The sequence below is a fragment of the Lineus longissimus genome, chromosome 4 (genome assembly GCF_910592395.1).
Source record: "Lineus longissimus chromosome 4, tnLinLong1.2, whole genome shotgun sequence".
Classification (NCBI taxonomy): domain Eukaryota; kingdom Metazoa; phylum Nemertea; class Pilidiophora; order Heteronemertea; family Lineidae; genus Lineus; species Lineus longissimus.
The window spans coordinates 7,327,126-7,352,809 of record NC_088311.1 but is presented as its reverse complement, the minus strand read 5'-3'; the positions used below and the strand labels follow the sequence as shown (position 1 = coordinate 7,352,809).

At 46.2% G+C, this 25,684-nt stretch overlaps 1 protein-coding gene across 19 annotated transcripts in view; it reads right to left on the bottom strand.

The window, feature by feature from the left end:
• LOC135487134 (uncharacterized) overlaps window positions 1-25,684 on the bottom strand; it is a 155,322-nt gene that overhangs the window by 52,891 nt on the left and 76,747 nt on the right. For all 19 annotated transcript variants that reach the window (XM_064770550.1, XM_064770533.1, XM_064770552.1 and 16 more), the window contains one exon: window positions 1,109-25,561. In XM_064770550.1, the coding sequence (XP_064626620.1) occupies window positions 1,109-25,561 (24,453 nt within the window). The remainder of the gene's footprint in view (window positions 1-1,108; window positions 25,562-25,684) is intronic.

The following is a 25,684-nucleotide window of genomic DNA, read 5'->3' as shown; positions in this document are numbered from 1 at the left end:
AAAAGGTTGCTAGTCTGCTAGTAAAATTGCTCATGATTGTGATCAGCATTTCTTGTTGTAGGGACCTGTGATGACCCCTGCAGACTAAAGATTTTTGTCAAATGTGACAAATATCACATGTCGCTGCAATAAAAATTGCTTGTCTAAGAACGATAGCAGCAAAACAAGCATGGTTTTGGGGTCGGAAAATCAATCAAAGCAGGCAATTTACATCAGCATCGCATTCAAAGAAACTAATACATCAGAAAGAATTTCAATAACAACATCAAGAAGTTTTCCTAGCCGAAACAGAGAATTGAGATTTCTAGTCATGGCACAGCCTCTATAGGCTATCATTGGCACAAAGAAAGTGAATCTTGATTCTCTGAGGACCAGTAAATAAGGTCACAACATTTAATTCAAAGCATCAGATATATGAGAACGTCAGGCAATGTACTGCTGCTATATTGTAACTCAATTCGAGTCCATTCAATTAGATTAAAAGTAAAATCAAAGAAGTACAGATATTTTTCAAAAAACGTAACTGAATACAGCTATTCTAAACACAATATTTGCTGAATGTACAGGATACTCCCATCATACTTTTAGGCCCAGAATCTCAACAGTTGCAGAGGAGTGCACAGTGTTCGAACAAAAAGATGTGGTGCTGCTTGGTGAGGGTCCGAATCCTTAATATTTGGTGCAGGATTCAGTCCCAACTCTTTTTTTTGATTAGTGCAATAACTCAAGAACGGGATATCGAGCATGTGTTCAGTGTTTAAGGAGACAGACACAATGTCCAATGCTTGTTTTCAGATAGATAGGATGCCTTACATTTTTGGGTAAGGATCCTTTAGTAGGAATCAAGTGTATTTCGTGAAAAGACATTCTTTCTTAGCTTGTACAATTTAACACATTTTGTGCTTGTGATGGATTTGCAAAAGCAGGGAAGCTGAATATATCATTATTTACAGCCACATCAGGAGTTATTTTCAATTACAAGGAACTATGTGTAAGACTTCAATGGCTCAAGCAGCAGTGAGAATTTTAGCACTCGGTGCATTACAATGTACACAAGCTGGCAAGAATGGGCTGGGTGGTGGATGGTATCCAGTATATAGGGGCATACCTTAGACGGTGCCTCCTGAGTGGATCCAAGACCCTTTTCAAACTTGAAGCCGACGTCTTGCTGCTTTTGTAGATCCTCAGCGCCGAATGAGATTCCTGGTTTCATTGCGTCTGCTCCTTGTCTTGTGATGTCTGCTCCTATCCTTGTGTCGTCTGCTTCCTGTCCTGCATCCACAACATCTTCTCCGAGTTCAGTTGATAATTCACGTTCATCCTCTTTGAAGGATGGAGAAGGCTTAGCTATTTTTTCTGATTTTGTTATACTATCCTTTGGTGAAATTGCTTCTGTAGTTTCCGCAGTTCCTCCTTGTTCCAAATATGAGAGGGGCTTTCCTGTGGTGGCATCAGTCCTGAGAGGTTTGTCTAAGTCTGCAGGTTCTCTAAACGATTGCCCAGCGGGTAAATCTGCCAGGATTGTTCCCGTCACCTCCTGTGGCTTCGCACCAATTTCTGAGGGTTTTGCACCCACCATCGTAGCCTGTTCTTCCGAATCTACTGCCTCTGCTTTAGATGGTGACATAGCTTTGCCAGCACTGACATCAGTTTTCATTGATTTACTGCTATCAACAGTTGCTCCAAATACCACCCCTGTGGGTAGATCTGCTGGTCTAAATTTGGCTTTCTCGTCTTCCAAAGGTTTCTCACCAAGATCTTCAGACCTTCTCCTGACTGCTTCCTCCACTGTGGCAGCTTCAGAAGGAGACGTTGGTCTACCGACTGATGGCTGTGTTTTGAGCTGTTTGGTAGTATCCACGGGTGCTCCAAATACCTGCCCTGCTGGAAGGTCTGCTGGTCTGACGTCAGCTTTTTCCTCCTCCATAGGCTTCTCACCATCATCATCAGACCTTCCACCAACTGCTTTTTCCACTTCTTTGGTGTCCAATGAGGCAACTTCAGTCGGCGACATTGGTTTGCCTTCTGATGCCTGTGTTCTCAACTGTTTGGTGGAATCGACAGGTTCTCCAAACACCTGACCTGCTGGAAGGTCTGGTTCAGCGACAGTTGGTAACATCGCTGTTCCAAGTGCAGAATCGGCCTTCAATGGCTGACTTACATCAGCTGATTGATCGAGATCATTTCCTGCTGGTAGATCTACTGGTCTAGCAGCAATTCTATCAGCATCAGGTGTTCCACTGGCACTTGGTTTCTGGTCATCACTCTCCACCTTTCCTTTGGCAATTTCTGATGGTAACATAGCCTTGCCAAGCACAGCATCTGTTTCAAGATGTCTGCTGACACCAGTTGTTTCTCCAAAGACTTGACCCACTGGTAGATCTGCTGGCCTGACTCCAACAGCCTTCTTTGTATTATCTGGTGCTGCCATTTCACCTTGAGTTGCAAGCACTTCAGGTGCCCGAGCAGCATCTGATCCCACTTTCGTTGGAGAAATGGGTTTTTCAGTTTTTGTTGGGGATATAGTTCTTTCCGTTTTTGTTGGAGACATAGCTTTATCTGCTTTGGTTGGAGACATAGCTTTCCTAGTTTTTGTTGGAGACATAGCTTTATCTGATTTTGTTGGAGACCCAGCTTTCCCAGTTTTAGTTGGAGATACAGCTCTGCTATCTTTTGTAGGGGACATAACTTTTCCTGTCTTACTTGGAGAGATAGCTTTTTCATCCTTTGTCGGGGACATGTCCTTCCTTGTTTTAATTGGAGACATGGCTTTACCAAATTTTGTTGGAGACATAGCTTTGCCAACTTTGGAATCAGTTTGGAGAGGCTTGCTGACATTCTTGGTCTCACTGAAAACTTGACCAGTGGGCAGATCAACAGGCCTGGCAGCAGGGCTGTCTGCTTTACGATCCTCTGAAGGGGTGGCCTTTTCACCAGGTGCACCTTTGCTCACCTTTGCTGGAGATACAGCTTTTCCAGTTTTAGCTGGAGACATAGATTTTTCATCTTTTGTTGGGGATATAGCTTTTTCTGTTTTAGTAGGAGACATAGCTTTACTAGATTTTGCTGGAGACATAGCTTTGCCAAGTTTGGAATCAGTTCGCATAGGCTTGCTGACATCCTTGGCCTCACTGAAAACCTGACCTGCTGGCAGATCAGCAGGGCTGTCTGCTTTACGATCCTCCGAAGGGGTGGCAGTTTCACCCGGTGCAACTTTGCTTGCCTTTGTTGGAGATTCAGCTTTTCTAGTTTTAGCTGGAGACATGGCTTTTTCACCTTTGGTCGGGGACATAGCTTTTCCTGTTTTAGTTGGAGACATAGGTTTTCCAATTTTAGTTGGAGACACAGCTTTGCCAAGTTTTGAATCAGTTTGGAGTGGCTTGCTGACATCCTTGGCCTCACTGAAAACCTGACCAATTGGTAGATCGGCAGGTCTGGCACCGGGGGTAGTTTCAACAGGGGCAACTTTGCTGGCTTTTGTGGGAGTCATTGCCTTTCCGAGAGCCGCATCGGCCTGCAGAGGTCTGCTAGCATCTGCTGTCACACTGAACTCATGTCCAGCTGGTAGATCAGCCGATCTCACCTCAGGGTCACTAGGTTTCTCTTGTTCCGGTGTTGTGGCTAAATCTGCATGGGTTGGAGACATGGCTTTTCCAAGTGCAGCTTCGGTTTGTAGTGGCTTTGTTACATCCCCAGCCTCACTGAAGAATTGCCCGGCAGGTAGATCAGCTAGCTCAGCTCCAGGAATACTTGGTTTTCTCCTGTCAGAAGGCATCACACCTTCCTCTGGTATGCCCCGCTCCCTCTCTTCTTGAGGTATTGCTTGTGTTGGTGACATGGCCTTTCCGAGTTCAGCGTCAGTTTGCAACGGTTGAGTGACATCTCCAATCACACTGAAGACTTGCTCGACTGGAAGATCAGCTGTTCTAGCTTCACCAGGGACAACTGGTTTGCCATCAACCAGTTCTGCTGATAATTCTCCCGGAGCTCTGATTACCTGGGCTGTTGGAACTCCACTAGCTAAAGTAGTACCTTGGGGTCCAGCAGCCTCTCTTAGTGCTCTTGCAAGTGCTTCACCTTCCTCATCTGTGGCAGAGATATCTCCAGACTTTTTGGCTTTGTGGGTTGCTGGGACACCTCCAGCACTGCTGGTGTCATGGGGCCCAGCTGTCTCTCTGAGAGCTTTCGCCAGTGCTTCACCATCCTCCATTTCTGCTGAGAGTTCTTCCACTCTTTCAACTTTCTCGGTAGCTGGGGCATCTCCAGGATGGGCATGGTCATGTGGGCCAGCTGCCTCACCCGATGCTGGAGACATAGCTTTTCCAAGTGAAGCCTCAGCCTCGAGACCCTTACTGTTATCAGTTTGTTCGCTAAAGACCTGTCCCGCAGGAAGGTCAAATGGCCTTGGTGTCATGGCTACATTTTCAACAGTAGCTTGTGACTGCATCCCCCGACTTGTTGCCGGTGCTGCCTCAGATGGCAAAACTTTGCCAGCAATCATCTGTGCTTCAGCAACCTTGTTTGCATCAAATGGTTCTCTGGAGACCTGGCCCATAGGAGGTGTTTCTTGCCGAACTGTTGTTTGTGCGGGTAAGGACCTCGTTGGTGACATGGCTTCACCTGTTACTGCTTCAGTTGAGAGGGGTTTGTTGACTTCAGCTTCCCCAAATACATGGCCTGCTGGGAGATCAGCTAAAACAGAGTCAGCAGGTTTCCAAGGTAAAGTTTCATCGACACTAGGTGCAGTTGTTTTCTGTACAGTTGGCTGTGCCATATCTCCTACTATTCCCTCAGAAGGTGATAATGCCGTTCCAAGCATACTGTCAGCCCTCAGTGGCTGCTGGACATCTGACTCTTCAAATGTCTTGCCACTTGGTAGATCAATAGCATCTGAAGGTGATCTCTCAGCTGCTGCTGCTGCTAATTCCATTGCAGAGCCTTCATCAAAAGAGGGCTGTCTCTGAACATCATCATGAGCACTACCTTGTGTTACACTGGGCTCAGTTGGGCTTGGTTCTTTCTGGGTCAGCACATCAGTCGTAGTAGGTGACATGGCTTTTCCTCTTGTGACATCTGCCTTTACAGGTTTATTGGCATCAACAGCCTCACCAAACACCTGACCTGCTGGAAGTTCTGTTGGCCTAGTTTCTGGCGTAGTCCTCTCCGTCAACATCTCAGCCTCTTCTGGATGTTTGGTGTCGATTGCTGGTTTCGGGGCATCTGACAGAGGTGCAGCATCTTCTTTGGAACCTTTTTTAGGTGACATGGCCTTTCCTACGGTGGTTTTTGTGTCAAGTGGCTTCTTTACATCAGTAGATTCATCAAAGATTTGGCCAACAGGAAGATCCGCAGGTCTAGTGTCTGATGGGGCTATTCTCTCCTTTGACTGTTCTGGTGCAGTGAATTCATCCTCAAATGTCAAGGCTTCTTTGATGTGAGCAGCCTTGTCTACCTCAAATGTGACACTGTCAGGAGAAAGTGGCTTGCCTGTAGTCGAATATGCCTTCAGTGGTGAACTTGCATCGACTGGTTCACCAAACACCTGTCCAGAAGGAAAATCAGCTGGCTCTACATCCATTGCCGTTTCTTCCCTAGTTGCCTCATAAGGAGCAACTGACTTTGCTTTCGCCTGTTCTTCCTCTGAAAGAACCTTCTGATCACGTGCTGAAGGTTCAACATGCTTTGATGCAGCAACACCTGGTGCAGTTTCAGAAGGTGACATAGCTTTTCCTTCCACTGACTCTGCTATTATTGGTTTTTTAGCATCAGCGGTTGCTCCAAACACCTGACCAGGAGGCAACTCAACTGGCTTAGTTGGCTGTACCATTCTTTCTGATGGTTCCATCGACATAGCTCTCTGGTCAGCAGGCATAGAATCCATAGATATTCCAGAGTCATCTAACAGCGTGACATCAGATGGAGTTACGGCCCTAGGTGGCACCGCAGTGGGAACCTCCTCAGCCATTCTTTCTTCGGTGGCTGGAACTTCAGATGGTGACATTGCTTTTCCAACAGTAGCGCCTGTTTCTAATGGCTGACTTACACCAGATTCATCAAAGACCTGGCCAGCGGCAAGCACAGTAGGCACGCCAGATGATGTGTCTCCTTGCATTGGGAGCTCTGATAAAGATTCAGTTGGCTCAACAGGAATCTTCCTCTGTGGTACAGCAAGAGACATTTCACCGTCATCACGTGACTTCTTTCTGAGGTCAAGGCCAATCTTGAAACTGGGCTTGACTGACCATTCCTCACCAGGGATTTCTCCCTCTTCAAAAGTTGTTTTCATCCCTTCCCCAGGTTTGTATGGTACATGACCTGCCTTGGCAGTGTCGACCTTCCAGGATAGTTTTGGCTTTTGGTGCTCAGGAGTAATCAGACCCTTTGCCTTTGCTTCTTGGAGGCTCACCTCTTCACCAGTTCTTGGATCTTTCATTTTGCCTGTTTGTTTATCAACTAGTCCATTTTCCAATGCTTGATTCAATGTGATTAGTTTGCCTGTTTCAGGATCAGTGATCTGAGGTTTGTCACCATTGATGAGTCCCTGTGCCACAGCTTCCTCAAGCGTATAGGTCTTCCCAGTGAGGAAATCAGTGAACAATCCACTCGTGGAATCAATCAAACCTTTAGCAATGGCATCATCAATTGTCATTTCTGGCAGTTCCGTCCTCTTCTGTGGAGGCAGAATGAAACCCAGTTTGAGAGCCTGATCTAGGCTCATGCGCTGCCCAGTCACAGGGTGCATAAACATACCAGCATCTGGGTCAATAAGCTCTTTTGAAATAGCTTCTCCTAGGTTGACTTCCTCTTTGGTTGAGGGATCAAGGACTGCACTCCTCAGACTGCTAATGAGGCCACAGTCACATGCCTCTTGCAGGGTAGCATATAAACTGTTGCTCGGGTCAGTGAAGTGTCCCGTAGAGGAGTTGTACAAACCCACTTCAAGTGATTCGAACAATGTCATTCCATAATCAAAATCTTTGCGCTTTCGTTTGATGATATCCGGCATATCTTCAGTTGGTGTTGTGGCACTGACTCGCCGTTCTCCGCCAGGTGAAACCCGTCGTTCTCTGCCTGGAGAAGTCCACCGATCACCACCAGGGGAGACCTTCCTCTCTGGTGTCATGTCTCCTTCTAAGGTAGCCGGTGAAACCATGTCTGCTCTTGATGGTGGAGCTTGGATCCAACCAACAGATAAAGCATCATACAAATCCATAGACTCTTTGGTAGCAGGGTTGACATACCTGCCCTTTTGACCATCTATGACTCCTTCCTCTACTGCTTGTTGTAGCGTGATCAACTCCCCAGTGAACGGGTCCATGATATCAGGTACACTGCACAGGAGTAGGCCACGGTCAATAGCTTCCGCAACTGTAATCATATCTCCTGTAGTAGTATCTCTGAACTTTCCAGTGTCTGGGTCAATGAGACCTGATGCTATAGCTTTGGCCAGACTGACTGACCCACGAGAGAGTTTCCTTGATGCTTTTCTCTTGGGGGTTTCTTTAGGTTTCTCCTTTTCATCTGGAGACTTTTCTTTTTTCGTAACATTGGTAGCGGTTGCTTGTTCTTGCTGGATTTTGATTTCAGATTTTTCTGGTTTCATATCCTCAATGGCTGCTGTGTACATTAGTTTCTCTTCAAACTTGATCTTCTTGGGGCTAAGTTCATGTGCAGTCCAACCAACTATCAAACCAAGAGAGAATGCTTGATCAAGTGTCATTGTTTCACCTTCTTGGTTGAACATTCCACTGGCCATATCTATAATTCCAGCCTCTGTTGCCTGCTTCAAACTCATAATTTCACCAGACATAGGATTCTTAACTGTGCTGTTGTCAGCATCTATGATGCCGGCCTTGACTGCCTCGGACAATGTCATTTTGTCTCCAGTGTCAGGATCTGTCACAGACCCACTTTCCTTGTTGTAGAGACCTTTAGAGATCATTTCACCCAAAGTCAATGGTTTGGTGATCTTGACTTTTGGCTCGTCTTGACCAGAGTCAACTAAACCTTCGATCATGGCATCCGTCAATGACATTCTTTTGCCTGTCCTTGGTTCAGTGACAACACCAGACCGTGGGTCAATTGTGCCATTCTTTATTGCCTCCTCGATAGAGACAGATGTGTCAGTCTCTGGGTCTTTGATTATAGAAGAATCCTTGTCAACCAAGCCTTTGTTAATGGCATATAACAGTGGCATCTGCTTCCCTGTAGTTGGGTCTTTGACTAGACCTGTGTTGACATCATACACGCCCTTTGCAATAGCTTCCTGGATGCTCATCTTGGGTTTAGACTGATCGAAGATCAACCCACGGCTGACAGCATCACTGAATACCATGGAGCTCTCTGACGCTGGGTCCTTAATGATGCCACTGCCGAGGTCCATTAAACCACTGGATATGGCATCATCAAGAGGAATGAGAGTCCCGGTATTTGAGTCTTTGACAACAGTATTCGAGGTATCAATCAAGCCAAGACTGAAGGCATCCTGTAAAGCTATCTTCTTGTGTGATTTAGGATCTATCAGGACTCCTGTGGTAAGGTCCAGCATGCCATTTTCTAAGGCATCAAAGAATGCTACAGGTGATCGATTGGAAACATCAACCAATACATTCTTCTCCAGTGCAAGTTTTAGCTTCAATCTGTCTTCAGTTGTTGAGTCCGTGACTTGGTTCCCGTCAAAGACATTTAGGCCCTGTTTGTTAGCCTCTGCATAGGGTAGCAGACATGAACCAGTCTTATCTTGCACAAGTAGTTTATCCAAATTGACCAAGCCAGATTTCATGGCCTCATCCAAGTTAATTTCTTTGCCAGTTTGTGGGTCTACTGCCTTCCCTGTCTCAGGATTTACAATGCCACTCCTGACGGCCTCCACCAGGCCCATTGGTTTAGATGCATCGACAACAAGACCTCGTTGCAGTGCAACCTGTAGTGGAACCTCCTTTCCTGTGCTAGGATCTGCAAATGTATTCCTTGCCAAATCAATTATACCTGTCTTTGCTGCTTCCTCTAGAGTGATCAAGTTGCCTGTAGTTGGGTCCTTGACTAATGTCCGTTCGGTGTCCAATTCAACTGATTTTGGTTTCTCGCCCTTTTGGCCATTGGGCTCCTCCTCTCCCTCCTCAATCGTGCTCAGGGTCGACATATATGCAGGCCTGTCATCTCTGGATGCCGCCTCTGTCAGTAAGCCTCTGTCAATGGCTTCTATGAGAGACAGAACTTCGTCCGTTTGAGTGTCAACAAAACATGCCGAGACTGGATCGACGACATTGGCATCGATAGCATCAAATAACGTAAGGAGGTCACCAGTCTGTGTGTCCACAACATCGTGTTTACCTGGGTCGATAAGGCCACACTCAATAGCACCAAGTAGCTCATACTTCTCACCAGTTTTTTGGTCAACAAAATGAGTGGTATCAGGATCAAACACGCCCCTCTCGACAGCTTGTACCAGACTGAGTCCATGAACTGTGGGTGGTTTTCTGGGTCTCTTGTCTCCCAGAGCTTCAGACAATGGCATAGACTTTCCAGTTGAGAAATCCACTACCATTCCCTTCTCCAAATTGACAAAACCTGCATTGATTGCTTCTTCAAGGGAGATCATCTTTCCAGTCTCCGGATCCCGGATTCTGCTCCTAACTGCATCGATAAGCCCACATTCAATCGCTTCTTTCAGCGTTCGTTGAGTTCCAGTCCGAGGGTCGGTGAACTGTCCTGTCACTCGATCGTATAAACCATACTGTATGGCCTCATCCAGAGTCATGTCTGGTTTAGACAGGGCAACAACTAAGTCATTTTCAATTGCATCATGAAGAGACATTCTCCTTCCAGTAGATGTGTCCACAACAGTGCATGTTTGTGCATTGAATATTCTAGCTTCTATTGCTTCATTCAGCGGCATCAAATCACCAGATTGTCCGTCTCGGACAAATGTGTTATCAGCATCAATGACACCATGATCTATAGCATCCTTGAGCGTTTTCTGTTCACCATTTGATGAGTCTGCAATGGTGCTTGAATCTGAATCAAAAAGTCCGTTCTTGACAATATCCACCAACGTTGGTGGTTTGGCTACCAAGATTGACTCAGGTAACTTTTGGATAGGCTTGCTGAAGTCAGTGACAATGCCAGTGTCGAAGGCCTCAGGTAGTGATATGAAATCTCCTTTACTGGCATCCCAGACATCGAACTGGTTTGTGTCGATTAGTCCACAATCCATGGCATCCTTGAGTGGCATGTAGCTTTCACTTTCACCATCCTTCACCATGACACCATCAGCATTTACCAGTCCCTTATCAATAGCTTCCTTCAGGTTCATCGACTCACCAGTGTTAGGATCGGAAAACTGCCCAGTGGTGGGATCAAACAGCTTCAACTTCACAGCATCGGCTAAACTCACTGGTCTGAGTGGACTAAGGCTTTCTGGTGATACATCTGATGACATCTCTTCAAGCTCAGGTTTGGTGTCTGGTCGCTCGTACTTGTCCTCGGCACTCTTCAACGGGCTTGTTAAAGGACTGATCTCGGCTGAGGTATCTGGTGATCTTGACCCTGAGATTGGACCCTTTGATAGCGTCAGGGTCTTGATTGTGTCCATCTTTGTTGCTAGATCCCTTTCACGATCTGATGATGATCCTTCGCTGGGTTCCGACTCCTCCTCCGCACCTTCAACAACCATTTTAACATCTCCCAAGTCAACATCATCTCGTTCAGGCTGATTGCTTTCAATTACAAGACCTCGTCCAAGTGCTTCAGTTAGAGAAACATCTTTTCCCAACTCGACATCAGCAATGTGGCCTGTTGTCGGGTCGACGATGCCAGAGCTGAGGGCCTCCTCAACAGAGACATATATGTCCCTCTCTGTGTCCTTGATCAAGGTCCCCTTTGTGTCTATCGTGCCAGTTTCCACAGCATCCTTGAAGGTCTGTATCTCTCCGGTCTTAACATCCTTGACGCCACCAGATTTTCTGTCAATGATTCCCTTCTTTACAGCAGCAGCAATACCTACAGCAGCTAAAGCAGGCAGGGCGATTGTTCCAGCCAAACCTATGCCAGCGATCTTTGCTGCTTTGAGTGCCTTTTCTCCTATCTTGCTTTTAGTTTTCTCCTTCTCCTCTTGTTTTACAGTAGGAACCTGTCTTTCTCGAGGTTTAGCAACAGTTTTCATCGATTTTGCAACATCCTGCTTAAATGTCACAGGCTCCCTACCCTCAGCACTTTCTTGCCATTCCATTGCAGAGTCTGGCGACATGTCAATAATCCTTCCTGAATCTACAGCCACATCCAAGGCAACCGGTCGACCAGAAGCTGGATCAATGAGTTTTCCAGTCTTTCCATCAACTAATCCAGCCTTGATCCCTGTCTCAAGGTCAACATACTGCCCAGCGCCATCCTTGATTAAGCTCTGCTTGCCATTGATAATTCCTTGCGCAATGGCCTCCTCCAGTGTCATTTTCCGCCCGGAGTTTGGATCAGTGATCAGGCCAGTTCTTGGGTTGTAGAGCCCTTTCTCAATTGCTTCGTTCAGCGACAACTCTGGGTGTTTCTGATCTGCAATGAGTCCTTCATTTACTGCTTCCTCTAGTGACACCACTGCTCCAGTAGACGAGTCCTTGATGTTTCCAGTCTGGGGATCAACTATGCCAGACTTGATTGCCTCAGACAGGGGGACGTACGCCCCACTAGCGTCTCTGATAACTGATTTTTCACCATCAATCAAGCCTCTTTCAATGGCTGCCTGTAAAGAGTTTTCCTCTCCAGTGTTTGGATCAATGAACTTTCCTGTTTCAGCATCATACACATCCCCACTGATAGCATCAAAGAGTGTCATGGGTTTCGTACTTTCAACAATCAAGTTCCTTCCGAGAGCTTCTTGGAGTTTGACAGCTTGACCAGAGGCTGGGTCAATAGCTTGACCGGTCTTCCCATCAATCAGCTTGGATTTGATTCCTTCCTCGAGGCTAACAAGTTGACCATACTGTCCTTTGACCATGGAATTTTCACCATCGATTAAGCCTTCATCAATTGCCTCCTGTAAGGTCATTTGTTTTCCTGAGTGTGGATCTGTGAATTTCTCAGTCTTTGGATCAAAGTAGCCATGTTGTAAGGCTTCCGTCAAAGTGACACCTGGCTTTTCTGAAATTGTTCCTAGATCTCGCCTGACGGCTTCATCTAACCTGACTTCCCTTCCTGTTTCTGAGTCCAGGACTTTTCCTGTTTGTTTGTCGACGAGGCCAGAATCTATTGCCTCCTGTAGTGATATTTCCTCTCCGTTGTGGTCTTTGATCGTGGAATGTTCCGCATCTATCAAACCGCAGTTGATCGCTTGTTGTAGTGTTATATGTTGATTAGTAACTGGGTCAATGAAAGTGTTGGTTCTTTCATCAAACAACCCTTCCTCAATAGCGTCCGCCAGAGACAAAGATGGTTTGTCATCAGTAACAATAACATCCTCAGTGATAGCAACTTGTAAGCTCATGGTCTTGCCAGTGAATGTATCAATGATTTCTCCACTTGTTTTGTCAACAAGGCCCTTATCAATTGCCTCCTGTAGTTTCAGTGGTTCTCCCTTGTGGTCCTTTATAAGCGGTTTATCCCCATCAATCAGGCCACTGTCAATGGCTTGCTGGAGAGACATATGCCTTCCTGTTTTTGGGTCCTGGAACGTGTGAGTTTCCCCATCAAAGAGACCTTGTGCGACCGCATCTTTAAGGGTCATGCCGGCATTGACTATGATATTTTTGGCAACTGCTTGACCTATTGACATGGTGGTGCTATTAGAAGCATCAATGATGCAGCCCGACTGTGGATCGATGAGACCTGAATTTATTCCCTCCTTGAGAGTGATAGGATGGCCGTCCTTATCCAACAACTTTGACTTCTCTGTATCAATGACACTCGTAGAGATTGCCTCTTCAAGCGTAAGAAGCTGGCCTGTCTTGGGATCAATGATTTTGTTATTGACTGCGTCATAAAGCCCCCTGTTGACAGCATCAGCTAATGTTAAGCCTGAAACCTTCATATCTGTGATAAGATCAGTTTTTACCGCCTCCTCAAATGAAACGCCACGGCCAGATTTGGGATCTGTGACAAGGCCAGATTTCGAATCAACCCTGCCACTAGCTACTGCTTCCGCTAGTGTGATTTCTTTTCCATTCTCTCCTTTAACAACGGATGCCTTGTCATCAATGAAGCCAGATTTTATAGCTTCTTCCAATGTCATTTGTGCTTCAGTCAGTGGATGGGTGAAGGTTCCAGTTTCAGCATCAGAGAGCCCTTCTTTGACTGCATCTGCGACAGTCCTTGGTGGCTGTTTACTGTCTACTAGTATATCCTGTTTCAACGCCTGTTCAAGAGACACCATACTTCCTGTAGTAGGATCTAAGACTTCTCCAGTAAGTGTATTCAGCACTCCGGTCCTTATTGCCTCATCCAAGGGCACACAGTTACCCGACTCATCCTTAACGATGGAATCATTGGCACTGATTAGACCAGTATCTAGTGCTTCCTGTAGTGACAGAGTATCCCCAGTCTGAGGGTCTGTGAGTTGTCCTGTGTTTGGATCAAAGCAACCAGTCTCTATAGCTTCCTGCAGAGTCATTTCTGGCTTCCTCACCTCAATAACCAACTCGCCTGCAACTGCTTGCCCAATTGAAAATTTCTTGCCAGTAGCAAGGTTGACAACTGTACCTTTCTTGCCATCAACAATTCCAGTCCTAATACCTTCAGATAACGGTATGAGATTCCCATCCTGATCTTTTACCTTCGAGTCCTCTCCGTCAATGATGTTTTCATCAACTGCCTCCTCAAGGGACATTTGGCGCCCTGACTCGGGATCTCTGAGTGTGTTTGTCATAGAGTCGTACATTCCCCTGCTCAAGGCTTCAGTTAACGTTGGTGCCTTTTCATCACAGATAATACCTGCCTTTACTGCCTCTTCGAGTGACATCATCTGCTTGGTCTGTGGATCCATAACTCTGTTGGTGCTAGGGTCAACAAGGCCATCCTTCATAGCATCTTTGAGTGCAAGAAGGTCTCCTTCCCGGTCCATTTTGATAAAAGACTCACTCGGATCTAGGAGCCCGACAAGGATAGCCTCTTCAAGGGTAAGTTGCTCTCCAGTTTTAGGGTTCTGGAATGTTCTTGTCTTAGGATTGTACAGACCCTCCTCCACAGCTCTCTTCAGTGACATTTTAGGCATGCTTACATCAACCACCAAGTCAGATCTCACTGCTTCAACGAGAGAAATCATATCCCCTGTGCTGGGGTCAACAATCCGTCCGGTAGTGCCGTCAACTGCTCCAGCATGCAGGGCATCTGTGAGTGACATGTCCTGATCATGAGTTCTGATGACAGATTTCTTTGCATCAATGACACCTGCTTTGATGGCATCTTCTAGCGACATCTGTTGGCCAGTACTTGGATTGATGAAAGTTCCCTTTGCAGCATCAAACAGGCCTTTGTCCACTGCTTCGCTCAAGGTCATGGCTGGTTTCTCAGAAATGACAATGAGTTCTTTTCTGATCGCTTGGTCCAGTGTTATTGCAGTTCCGGACTCCTGGTCTATAATCTGGCCAGCCTGATCAATGATACCATCGTCTAAGGCTTTAGTTAGCGTGACAGGTTTGCCATCACCATCCTTGATCTTTGATGATCTCCCATCTATGAGTCCACTCTCAATTGCCTCCAGTAGTGACACGGAGCGACCAGAGACGGGGCTTGTGAGTGTCCCGGTCTCGGGGTCATAGATGCCTTTGTGGATGGCATCACTGAGAGTCATACCAGCTTTGCTGTCTACCAATACTCCAGTCTGTAAAGCTTGACCAATAGCCTTTGCAGTTCCTGTTTCCACATCAAAGATTTGACCAGATTTCAGATTAACAAGGCCAGTTTGGATAGCCTCATCCAGTGGTATCATTTTGCCTTCGCTGTTACTAACCACAGAGGATTTCCCATCTATGAGACCCATTCCAACTGCTTGATCAAGGCTTAGTTCTGTCCCTGTTGAAGGATCAGTCAATGAGTTAGACTGGGGATCATAGAGTCCCTTATTAATTGCCTCCTGGAGAGTCAACCCAGGCTGATGGGCATCCACTAAAATGTCCTTTGCGACAGCCTGCGTGATTGTAACGGTTTTCCCAGTAAATGGATCCACCACCTGCCCTGAGAGGCTGTCCACCATTCCCGTGGCCAGTGCATCATTCAGTGTTATCATATTGCCATCGCTGTCTCTCAGTCGTGATTCCTGCCCATCTATCATACCAGTCTCAATGGCTTCTGTGAGAGTCAGATGCTTGCCAGTTGATGGTTCCACAAATGTATTAGACTTGTTATCGAATAGACCTCTACTGACTGCATCAGTAAGGGACATGGCAGATTTATCATCCGAGACTAGTAGCCCTTGTTCTAATGCAGCATCAAAGGAGAGTTTCTTTTGATCTGTGTCTACTAGTTCTCCAGTTTTGCCATCAACCATGCCTGCGTCTATGGCTTCTTTTAGTGTCTTTTCACCTTCTGGAGTTGAGAGGCGTGATTTCTTACCATCTAAGAGACCTACAGAAATCGCTTCATCAACTGTGAGTTCTTTTCCAGTGTTGGGGTCCTTTATTTTCCCTGATGTACTATCGTAGAGTCCTTGGCTGATGGCCTCATTTAGTGAGAGCATGGGGCGTTTTCCTTCAACAACAAGCCCCCTTTCCACAGCAAGATCCAGGGTGACAACATGGCCAGTTGCAGGGTCAAGCATGCTTCCACTTTTTCTATCAACTTGACCAACCTCCATTGCCTCCTGCAGTGAGACAGAGCCCGAGGGGCTCTCAACATGGACTGATTCTGCATCAATTAGACCAGCATCTATAGCTTGTTGGAGTGTCATGTGTTGTCCTGTGACTGGTTCAATGATAGTTCCTGTTTCCTTGTCATACAGTCCACGGTCCAGGGCCTCGGAGAGGGTCATTTCCGCTTCCTTCATGGAGAAGAAGAGTCCCTTGCTGAGAGCATCCTCAAAAGACACTGCCTCGCCACTAGGAGTTTTAGTTAGGATCCCTCTTTGGCCATCAACGAGCCCGGTGCTCATAGCATCTTCAAGAGAGACAGTATCACCCGTTGGAGTTTTCACCCGACTTGCTTGGTCATCAATCAAGCCTTGTTTTATTGCCTCCTCAAGGGTATAACTCTCATCAGAACTTGTGTCCTGAATCAAACCAGTTTCACAGTTGTATAACCCTTTCTTGACTGCTTGATCAATAGTCATCTTTGGCTGTTCTGAACTGACTATCAATCCTTTGAAGACTGCCTCCTCGATCCTTATAGACTGGCCAGTAGTTGTGTCAATCAGTTCACCAGTTGTGATGTTAACAACACCAGAGGCAACAGCATTCTCAAGTGTGACATGATCTCCATCCGAGGTGGCAACTTGGGATCGCTTGGCATCAATGACTCCATTTTCAATAGCCTCTTCCAAGGTCATTTCTTGGTGAGTGGTTGAAACCACTAAGATACCCCTGTCATTATCATATCCTCCTTCCTCAATGACCTCTTGGAGGGTCAGTCCAGGTTTTTCATCACTGATGACCAGGCCTTTATGTAGGGCAGTTTCGAAATCTGTCATTTGGCCTGACTCTGGATCAACAACTCGTCCTGTGCGAGCATCAACTTGACCAGTCCTGATTGCTTCTGCTAGTGAGATTTTTCCGGTTGCGCTCATGATCTTTGATGATTTGGGATCAATGAGTCCACTTGCTATAGCTTGGTGCAAGGTCATCTGCCGGCCAGTGGATGGATCCATCAACATTCCGGATTCAGCATTGTAAAGATCGCCGGTTATCGCATCTCCTAGTGTCATTGGCTGAGCTTTATCACTTATCATTCCTCTATCCACTGCCTCATGGATATCCAACATCTGGCCCGATGATGGATCTAGAACCTGGCCAGTCCTGGCGTCGACCTGCCCCGACTGAATGGCTTCAGCTAGTGACACATTCCCTGAGGGACTATCAACTTTCGAGTGATCAGCATCAATAAGACCGACCATGACTGCTTGTTGTAACGTCATATGCTGTCCAGTCTTTGGATCTATGAAGGTGTTTGTTTCTGCTGAGTAGAGTTCTTTTTCCACAGCATCGTTGAGAGTCATCATGGACTGCTCATGCGATGTAATGCCCCTCTCCATGGCTTCTTCCATCGAGATGATGGTGCCCGTTGCATTATCAGTTATTGTTCCAGTCTCTGCATCAAATGATACTTTCAATGACACCGTATCTGTTGTCTCTACAGTACTGATGATACTGACCTCTCCAGCGATGAGACCATTCTTAATCGCATCCGCTAACGACAAAGTCTCACCACTTAGCTCATCATAGACATCGCCAGTGTCCTCATCGTAGAGGCCTCTATCCATTACTTCTTCTAGTGTCATAGGTTTAGAGTCACTGACAACCAGTCCATCTTGCACGGCCTGTTTAATTGTGACGGCCATTCCGCTACCAAGATCTTGTACGTCACCAGTCTCACCATCAATGACACCCATCCTCACAGCATCCTCGAGTGTTGCCATTTCGCCTGCAGGAGAATGGATACGCGTTGACTTGCCATCGATAAGTCCTTTATTAATAGCCTCCTCCAGTGAGAACCTCCTCCCAGACTTTGGATCAGTAAATTTGTTTGAGCTTTCATCAAAAAGGCCACAGTCTAATGCTTCCTGTAATGACATGGACCTGGTTTCAGTGACTACTAATCCCAACTCTATACTCTCCTTGATGTCAATGGCTCTGCCTGTAGAGGGGTCGATCATTTCCCCAGTCCGACTGTCAACTAAGCCAGCCTCCAATGCTTCATTCAGAGAGACGACCCCAGATGCTGTCTTGACCTTTGAATCATCTGTTTCTATCAATCCACTTGAAATTGCCTGTCTGAAGCTCAAATGCTTGCCTGTTGCTGGATCTTGGAATGTTCCGGATTGTTGGTTGTAAATATCTGATTCAACCGCATCAACTAGAGACATGCGACGTGACACTGAAGCAATGAGACCCAGAGACATACCCTCTGCTAATGTTACCATCTGTCCACTGGATGTATCCACCATCATTCCATTTTGCGCATCAACTTGGCCAGACTGAATGGCATCTGCTAACGATAGGTCTCCCATGGGGCTATGTATTTGGGAAATCTCTGGGTCGATCAGGCCCGCTCCGATGGCCTCCTCTAAAGTAAAATGTTTGCCTGTCTCAGGGTCTGTGAAGTGCCCAGTGTTCACATCATACATGCCCTCAGTGATGGCATCTGCTAGAGTAATGCAGCGCCGCTTGCGTTCATCAATGAAATCTCGTTTCAGTGCCTCAGTCAGTGTTATTGTTGAGCCTGTTCTGGTGTCGATAACAACCTTTCCATTAAAGCCATCAACTATCCCTTGTTCCAATGCCTCCTCTAACGTAATCCACTCTCCCTTCTGGTTCTTGACTAGTGTCTTGTTTGGACAAATCAGTTTCGTTTCTACAGCTTGCTGCAGTGTCATGTGTTGTTTAGTAACAGGATGAATCACAGTGTTGGTCCTCTTATCAAACAGTTTCTGTCGTTCAGCTTCTTTTAAAGACAAGTTGGGTTTGTGCGAGCTTACGACCAAACCATGTTCAACAGCAACCTGCATTGGTACAGGTTTCAATGTTTCTGGGCTGATAACATGGCCACTTGTTTTGTCGACTAATTTGGCAGTGATAGCCTCACTCAAGGTGATAATTTTGTCATCAGGAGTTTTCACTAGGGTATTGTCCGAATCAACAAGACCAGATTTGACAGCCTCCTCAAAGGAAAGCTGTTTTCCAATTTTCCGATCAACAAATGTTGCGCTTGGTACATCATAGACTCCACTCGCCACAGCTTCCGAGAGTGTGATACCCTTCGTTGGCGATGGTGTGACCATTCCCCTATCCAAAGCTTCTCCAATGGTCATCCTTTTCCCAGTAGTTGTGTTAATGATCAAGTCGCCTTGGATTTCAACACTTCCTTGTGCAACAGCATCTTCCAGGGTGAGGCTCTCACCTCTTGGGCCTAGACTCAGTGTCAGAGACTTTGTATCAACCAAACCACTATCAACAGCTTCCTTTAATGTTATATCTTTACCCGACTTGTCATCCTTGAATTTTCCAGTTGCCTTATCATACAGGTGTTTCTCCAGGGCTTCAGCCATGCTTAGACCCTTGGTAGGCGACTCCATGACTCCTTTCGATACCGACTTAGCAATAGTATCCTCCTTTCCAGTGACTGGGTCCCTGACTTTACCAGTCTTTGGATTCACCAGCCCTTTCTTCATCGCTTCATCCAATGAAATCAGGTCCCCAGCTTTACTGCGAATCTGTGGCATTGAGGGATCAATGTATCCCTTCTGAATAGCTTGGCGTAGAGTAAGTTCCTGCCCACTCCTGGGGTCGATAAATTTGCCAGCCTCTTGATTGAAAAGGCCCTTTTCAACAGCCTCTGCAACCGACATACCGATATCCTTACTGTCCAGGACAATGCCCTTCTGTAAAGCTTGTGTAATACTCAGAGGGATACCAGTAGCTGTGTCTCGAACTTTGCCAGTCTTTGAATCAACAACGCCACTTTTCAAAGCCTTGTCCAAATTGACAAGTTCTCCAGATGCGGTCATGACTTTGCTCTTGGCGCCATCTATGAGTCCTGCTGCAACCGCATCAGTGAGTCTCATCTTTTTTCCAGTTGCTCTGTCTGTGACCAAACCCTGTGGATCACACATGCCTTCCTTGATGACATCAGACAAGGTCAAAGCAGGTTTAGATTCTGAGATGATCCCCAAATCCAGTGCCTGCCCAATCTGTATCATATGACCAGAGGCAACGTCCAATACCTTCCCTGTTGTTCTGTCCACAATACCCAGCGACATTGCTTCACGTAATGTTACGAAGTTCCCACTTCTGTCCTTGACTAAAGTCTCCTCTGTGTCAATGATTCCACAGTTTATGGCCTCATGGAGTGACAACTGCTTCCCTGATTTGGGATCAATGAACTTACTGCTTGCTTCATCATAAACACCTTTGTTCCTGGCAGCAACTAACGTCATGGGCGGTGGCCTGGCATCGACAACCAGATTCTTTGTGATACCTAGTACAAGCGTAATCTTCTTACCCGATCCTGGATCAACCATGCCACCAGTGTACTTGTCAATGACACCAGCTTGGATTGCATCTAACAGTGGTATGAGTTTCCCATCATATTTCCTCACGAGGGTCTTTTCTGGATCAAGAAGCCCATTGTGTAGAGCTTCCTCCATTGTTATCACAACACCAGTTCTCGGGTCTGTGAATTTGCCATTTCTGGGATCAATGAGACCCTGACTTAGAGCTTCCTTCAGTGACAGATTCAGAGGCCTTTCATCAACAATTAACCCTCTCCTCAAAGCCTGATCAAGATTCAAGACATCCCCTGTTTTCTGGTCCTTGAGCTTACCAGTTTTTCCATCAACGATGCCCATAGCCAATGCCTCATCTAGCGCCATTGTGGAATCATCACTGTCGCGTATCAAAGCATTTTCAGCATCAATAATACCTGCATCCACTGCCTCCTGTAGTGTGAGACGACGTGAGGAATTCGGATCGGAAACTTTACCAGTCTTCACATCAATCATTCCAGTGCGTATTGCCTGGACCAACTGTACTCCAGGCCTTTTGACTGCCTTTTTCTCTGGCAATGCCTCCTTGACTTTTTCGGCTTCTTCCTCTTTTGGTGATGCTGTTCTTTTCAGTGATTTCTCACTGACAGGTGATGGTAGCTTACTCGATTTACCACTAACAGTAGCAGGAGATGGCAATTTGCTGGACTTTTCGCTCGAAGGTGATGGGGTTTTTGATGACTTCTTGTCAGTCGGCAGTGATAGCGTTTTCTTCTCCGGCGCCTTTTGGCCTTCAGACAATGACTTCACTAACTTTACGTCAGCAGGCAATGGAGTTGGTTTCTGATCAACTGATGCAGATTTTTCCAGTTTCTGACCAGGTGGGGCAAATTTGGACGGTCTTTCTGCTACTGGAGGTGGCTTGACAGGCTTTTCCTCAACAGACACTGTCTTGTCCTCAGAGCCAGGTTTAGACCAAGGTTTCTTTGGACTAGTTGGTACCTTCTTGGGGCTAGCAGGACCTTTTGAAGACTTATCTACAACACCAGACTCAGTAGGCTTCACTTTTTCCGGAGATGGTTCCCTGACATCAAGTGATGCAGCCTTTTGCCAAGGCTGTTTCTTTGGACTAAGTTGCTCCTCTGGTTTGGTTGTCTTGTCATCTGTAGATGCTGCTTTGGACCAAGGTTTCTTGGGACTGGAGGGTATTTTCTTGGGAGCAGCAGTTTCTGATTCTTTCTCACTAGTAGCAGATTTTTCTGGTGATGGAGATTTCGAAAACGATTTCCTGGGACTAGATGGTATTTTCGATGGAGCTGCAATTTCTGCTTCTTTAGAACCAGGAGCGGGCTTTTCAGGAGAAGGGGATTTAGAAAAGGATTTCTGCTGACTAGTTGGCAGTTTTGATTTCACTACCGCTTCTTTCTCATCTTTTCCTTTAGCATCTGTGGAGGCTGCTTTTGACAATGGTTTCTTTGGACTAGTTGGGACTTTTGTAACTCTTTCCGGGGATGGACTTTCTCTTGGTTTCTCACCAGTGGCTGCTGTTCTTTCAGATGATGTAACCTTTTGCGATGGTTGCTTCTTTGGGGTGGCTTTTTCATCGGTGGTAGGCTTGCTGGCCTTATCATCATGAGATGCATCCTTTGACCATGGCTTCTTTGGACTAGACGGTATCTTTGACTGCACAGCTGCAGCTTGTAGTTTTACTTCTGCGGGTGCAGGAGCAGATTTGGCATCTGCAGAGACTGATTTCACAAGCTTACTTTCCTGTGGTTCAGCTTTTTGTTCCATAGCTGACTTTGAACGCTTCACACCTGCCATCTTCTTTCTCTCAGGTGAGATAGATGGCGAATCCTCCTTCTTTGGAGGTGACCACACTTTCTTTGGTTTTTGACCTTCAGACAATGACTTGGTCATCTTCTCCTCCTTGACAGTAGGTTTCTGTTCTGATGCAGATGATGTGATTTTCTTCCCACCTGGGATGGCAGGTCTAACTGAAGCAGCAGCTGTATCAGACTTCGCCTCCTTTGCCAGTTGCTCAGCAGATGGTTTGACAATCCTAGCTTTCCCAGGTTTCTGCGATCCCTCTGATAATGACTTGGCGAGTTTCTCTTCAGTGACATGGATCTTTGAAGGTCGGTCATCAGCTGACATGGATTTTGACTTGCCAGGTTTTTTGTCCTTTACGCCTTGGAATTTTTGCAAAGATGAAGAAAATGTTGCGGCTTCATCAGTTTCCATTGGTTCTTCCTCAGTCATTTCCTTCAGCTGAGGTCGGTATGGACTAGCTGGTCGCAGGCCCTTCTTGATGTCAGCGGTATGACCATTCAACGGCTTAGCTTCCTCCTCAGACGGTGATACAATGATTCCTCTGTCAAGTGCATCAACAAGTGACATGGTGTCTCCTTCATCCTCTGAGTACATGGTACCCGTGTCTGAATCAATAACATTCAGATCAATTGCCTCAGCAACGGAGATGAATTTACCACGTGATGGGAAGAATACTTCCTGAGCTTCTGAATCAATCAAGCCTTTTTCAATAGCCTCCTTGATGGTGATTTCATCCCCGGTGAAAGGATCAATGATTTTTCCTGTCTCTGGGTTGTACGCACCTGACTGGATCAGTTCAAATAGTGAGAACGCATGTTTGAATTGTTTCCTGCCAGGTCTAGGTGACGTCTGCACAGTCATTTCGTACATGGCATGTTTGACAGTATCAGTCAGACTTATCATTTCTCCAGTTTTGGGATCAACTATCATGCTACTCGAATCGACATATTTCTTCTTCAAAGCCATCAAACCAACATCCTTCTTTTCCGACAACACCTCAACACCAGTATCTGTGTCGCGATATGCTCGAGTGTCAGACATAATGATGCCAACTCCTACTGCCTCTTTGAAAGAGACAGTTCTGCCAGTGCTAAAGTCCTGGACTGTTCCAGTGATGGGATGAACGACTCCCTGCTCCAAGGCCTCCCGGAAGGAAATCCGCTCACCAGAACTTGGATCCTTTACCGTCACCCGATCCTGATCAATGACATTCAAATCAATTGCCTGCAGCAAGGTCATGTTACGTCCAGTTTGGGAATCTACAAACTTCCACCTTGTCGTGTCCCAATGTTCCTCAACCAATTGCTTAATATACATTGGAGCAATTGCCGGTGCCACAAGGACAGTTAATATTCCCGTTTTGACGGCTTCTGAGAAAGTGATCAGTTCTCCACTAAGTTCATCAGGTACACATCCAGATTCTGAATCAATGATACCTTGACGGCAGGCATCCTGGACACTGAGAACCTGGTTCGATTTCCTGTCTAAGATTTTCATGGTTTTTGTGTCGATTATACCTTTTTCAACAGCAGTGAGAAAGTCTACCTTCTTGCATGTTTCAGGGTCGAAGAATAATCCAGTACTTTGATCATGTACTCCTTGTTCCAGAAGCTCTATCAAAGATGGCCGCCTCGCCTGCTTGATACAACCTTGCCTGATGGCTTCTTGCAAATCCATGTATTTCTCAGTTCCTAAAACCTGGATGTCTCCTGTTTTTGGATCTAAGTAGCCCTTTAAGATTGCCTCACTCAGGGTGACAGTATCTCTTGTACCCGGCATGACAATTTCTGTACTGCTTCCATCAACTAGCCCCTTTGCAAGAGCCTGATCAAGAGGAACCTCACTCTTGTCTTTGGGATCAATATACATTCCAGTCTCTGCATTGACCAACCCTCTTTCAATCGCTTCCATCAAGGTTAAAGCCTCTCTGTAGTAAAGGTCACCTCTCAGTCGTGGAGTTTCTCCCACATGTTGTGTAAACTTTTCATCACGCAACGTCGAGTCAGGTACAATACGACCTTGGATGCGACCAAGTTCTGGATCGACAACACCCAAAAGGATAGCTTCTCTCAAAGTCAAGATTCTTCCAGTTTGCTCATCGCAAATTTCTTTCGCATTCAAGTCAACCAATTCCTGGTTTATGGCCCCCTGTAAAGTCATCTCCTGACCCGTTTCTATGTCGGTAAACTTTCCTGTGTTTGGATTAAATGCGCCGACTTTCATACAGTCAAACAAACAACCGTAGTTCTTCTTCTTCGACGTGTCTTGGAAAACCATATCTTCAGAGTAGGTGCCATCGTGGATCTTTTCAAACTCGACGACAGTGCGATCAACACGATCAGTTAGGGTTATGACCTTTCCTGTTCTTGGATCGACCACCTGGGTATCAGATTCGACTGACATTTTCTTTATAGCTTTGAGACCCTGTAACCTCGACTGGAAGACCATACTACGTTCATAGTCTGCTTCTGTGCCTTCAGTGTATGTCTGATGGGAGGCCATGATGATTCCTATACCAACCGCTTCCTTGAATGAGATATCCTTTCCGGTACTGTGATCGATTACCACACCAGTGACTGGGTGTACCACACGCTGATACAAAGCCTCCTTGAAGGACATTCGTTCACCAGAACTGGGATCTTTCACTGTTACTCTGTCTTGGTCAATAACTCCAAGATCGATAGACTGGAGTAGTGTCATCCTACGGCCACCTTTGGGATCAACAAATTTGTAGCGATAAGGATCCCAGCATTCTTCCACGAGCTGTTTCAAAAACATTGGCATGACTGCAGGAGCTGCAACAACTGTCAACCATCCAGCCTTCACAGCCTCTTCAAAGCTCACAACCTCACCCGTTTGGGCTTTGGTAACTCGCCCAGTCTTCTTGTCAATGAATCCTCTCTCAGATGCCTCATCCATTGTCAGCACCTCACCAGTGTGCGTGTCCCTGACTTTCATCAATTTGGTGTCAAGGATGTTCCGCTCGACCGCTTCTCCATATGCAACCTTTCTGAAGGTCGTGGGGTCGTAGAAAAGACCAGTAGTTTCATCATGGATACCCTGTTCTAATAGCTCTAAAATGGTTGGGCGCAGGGAATCGCAGACTACACCTGATTTTATGGCATCTGAGACATTCATGTGATATCCACTCGTAGTGTCGACGATGTCCCCAGTGCGAACGTCAACGACACCTCTGTCAATAGCTTCTTTGAGTGTGAGGGATTCCTTGGTAGCAGGACTCTTGATTTCTGTTCTTGCAGCATCGATGTAGCCCCTCTCAATTGCCTGCTCCAATGTGAACTGTTCTCCAGTAGTTTCATCGACGAACTTTGCTGTCTCGTGGTCATATTTTCCAAGGTCGACTGCATCAACCAGCGAAAGTGGGCGCTGTTTCCTAAGACGCCGCGGTAACAAAGTTGCTGGAAAAATAGCTAAGCCTTTCTCCATGCCTTCTTTGAAGGACATTTTCTTTCCAGACCTTGAGTCAGTGATACTTCCTGTATTGGCGTCAATGAGTCCTTTTTCAACAGCGTCAGCAAATGTCATGATGCCTTTGGATTTGGCATCTTTGATGAGTAGTGTACTGACATCAACGTCATCAAAAGAAACCACCTGTAATACAAGCTGGTTGAGAGACATATCAAAATTGACAGAATCCATTACCAAATGAGGAGATATGCATGAGACAGAATGGCAAAAATTGAAAAAATCTATATCACCCGGACAATTAAACCT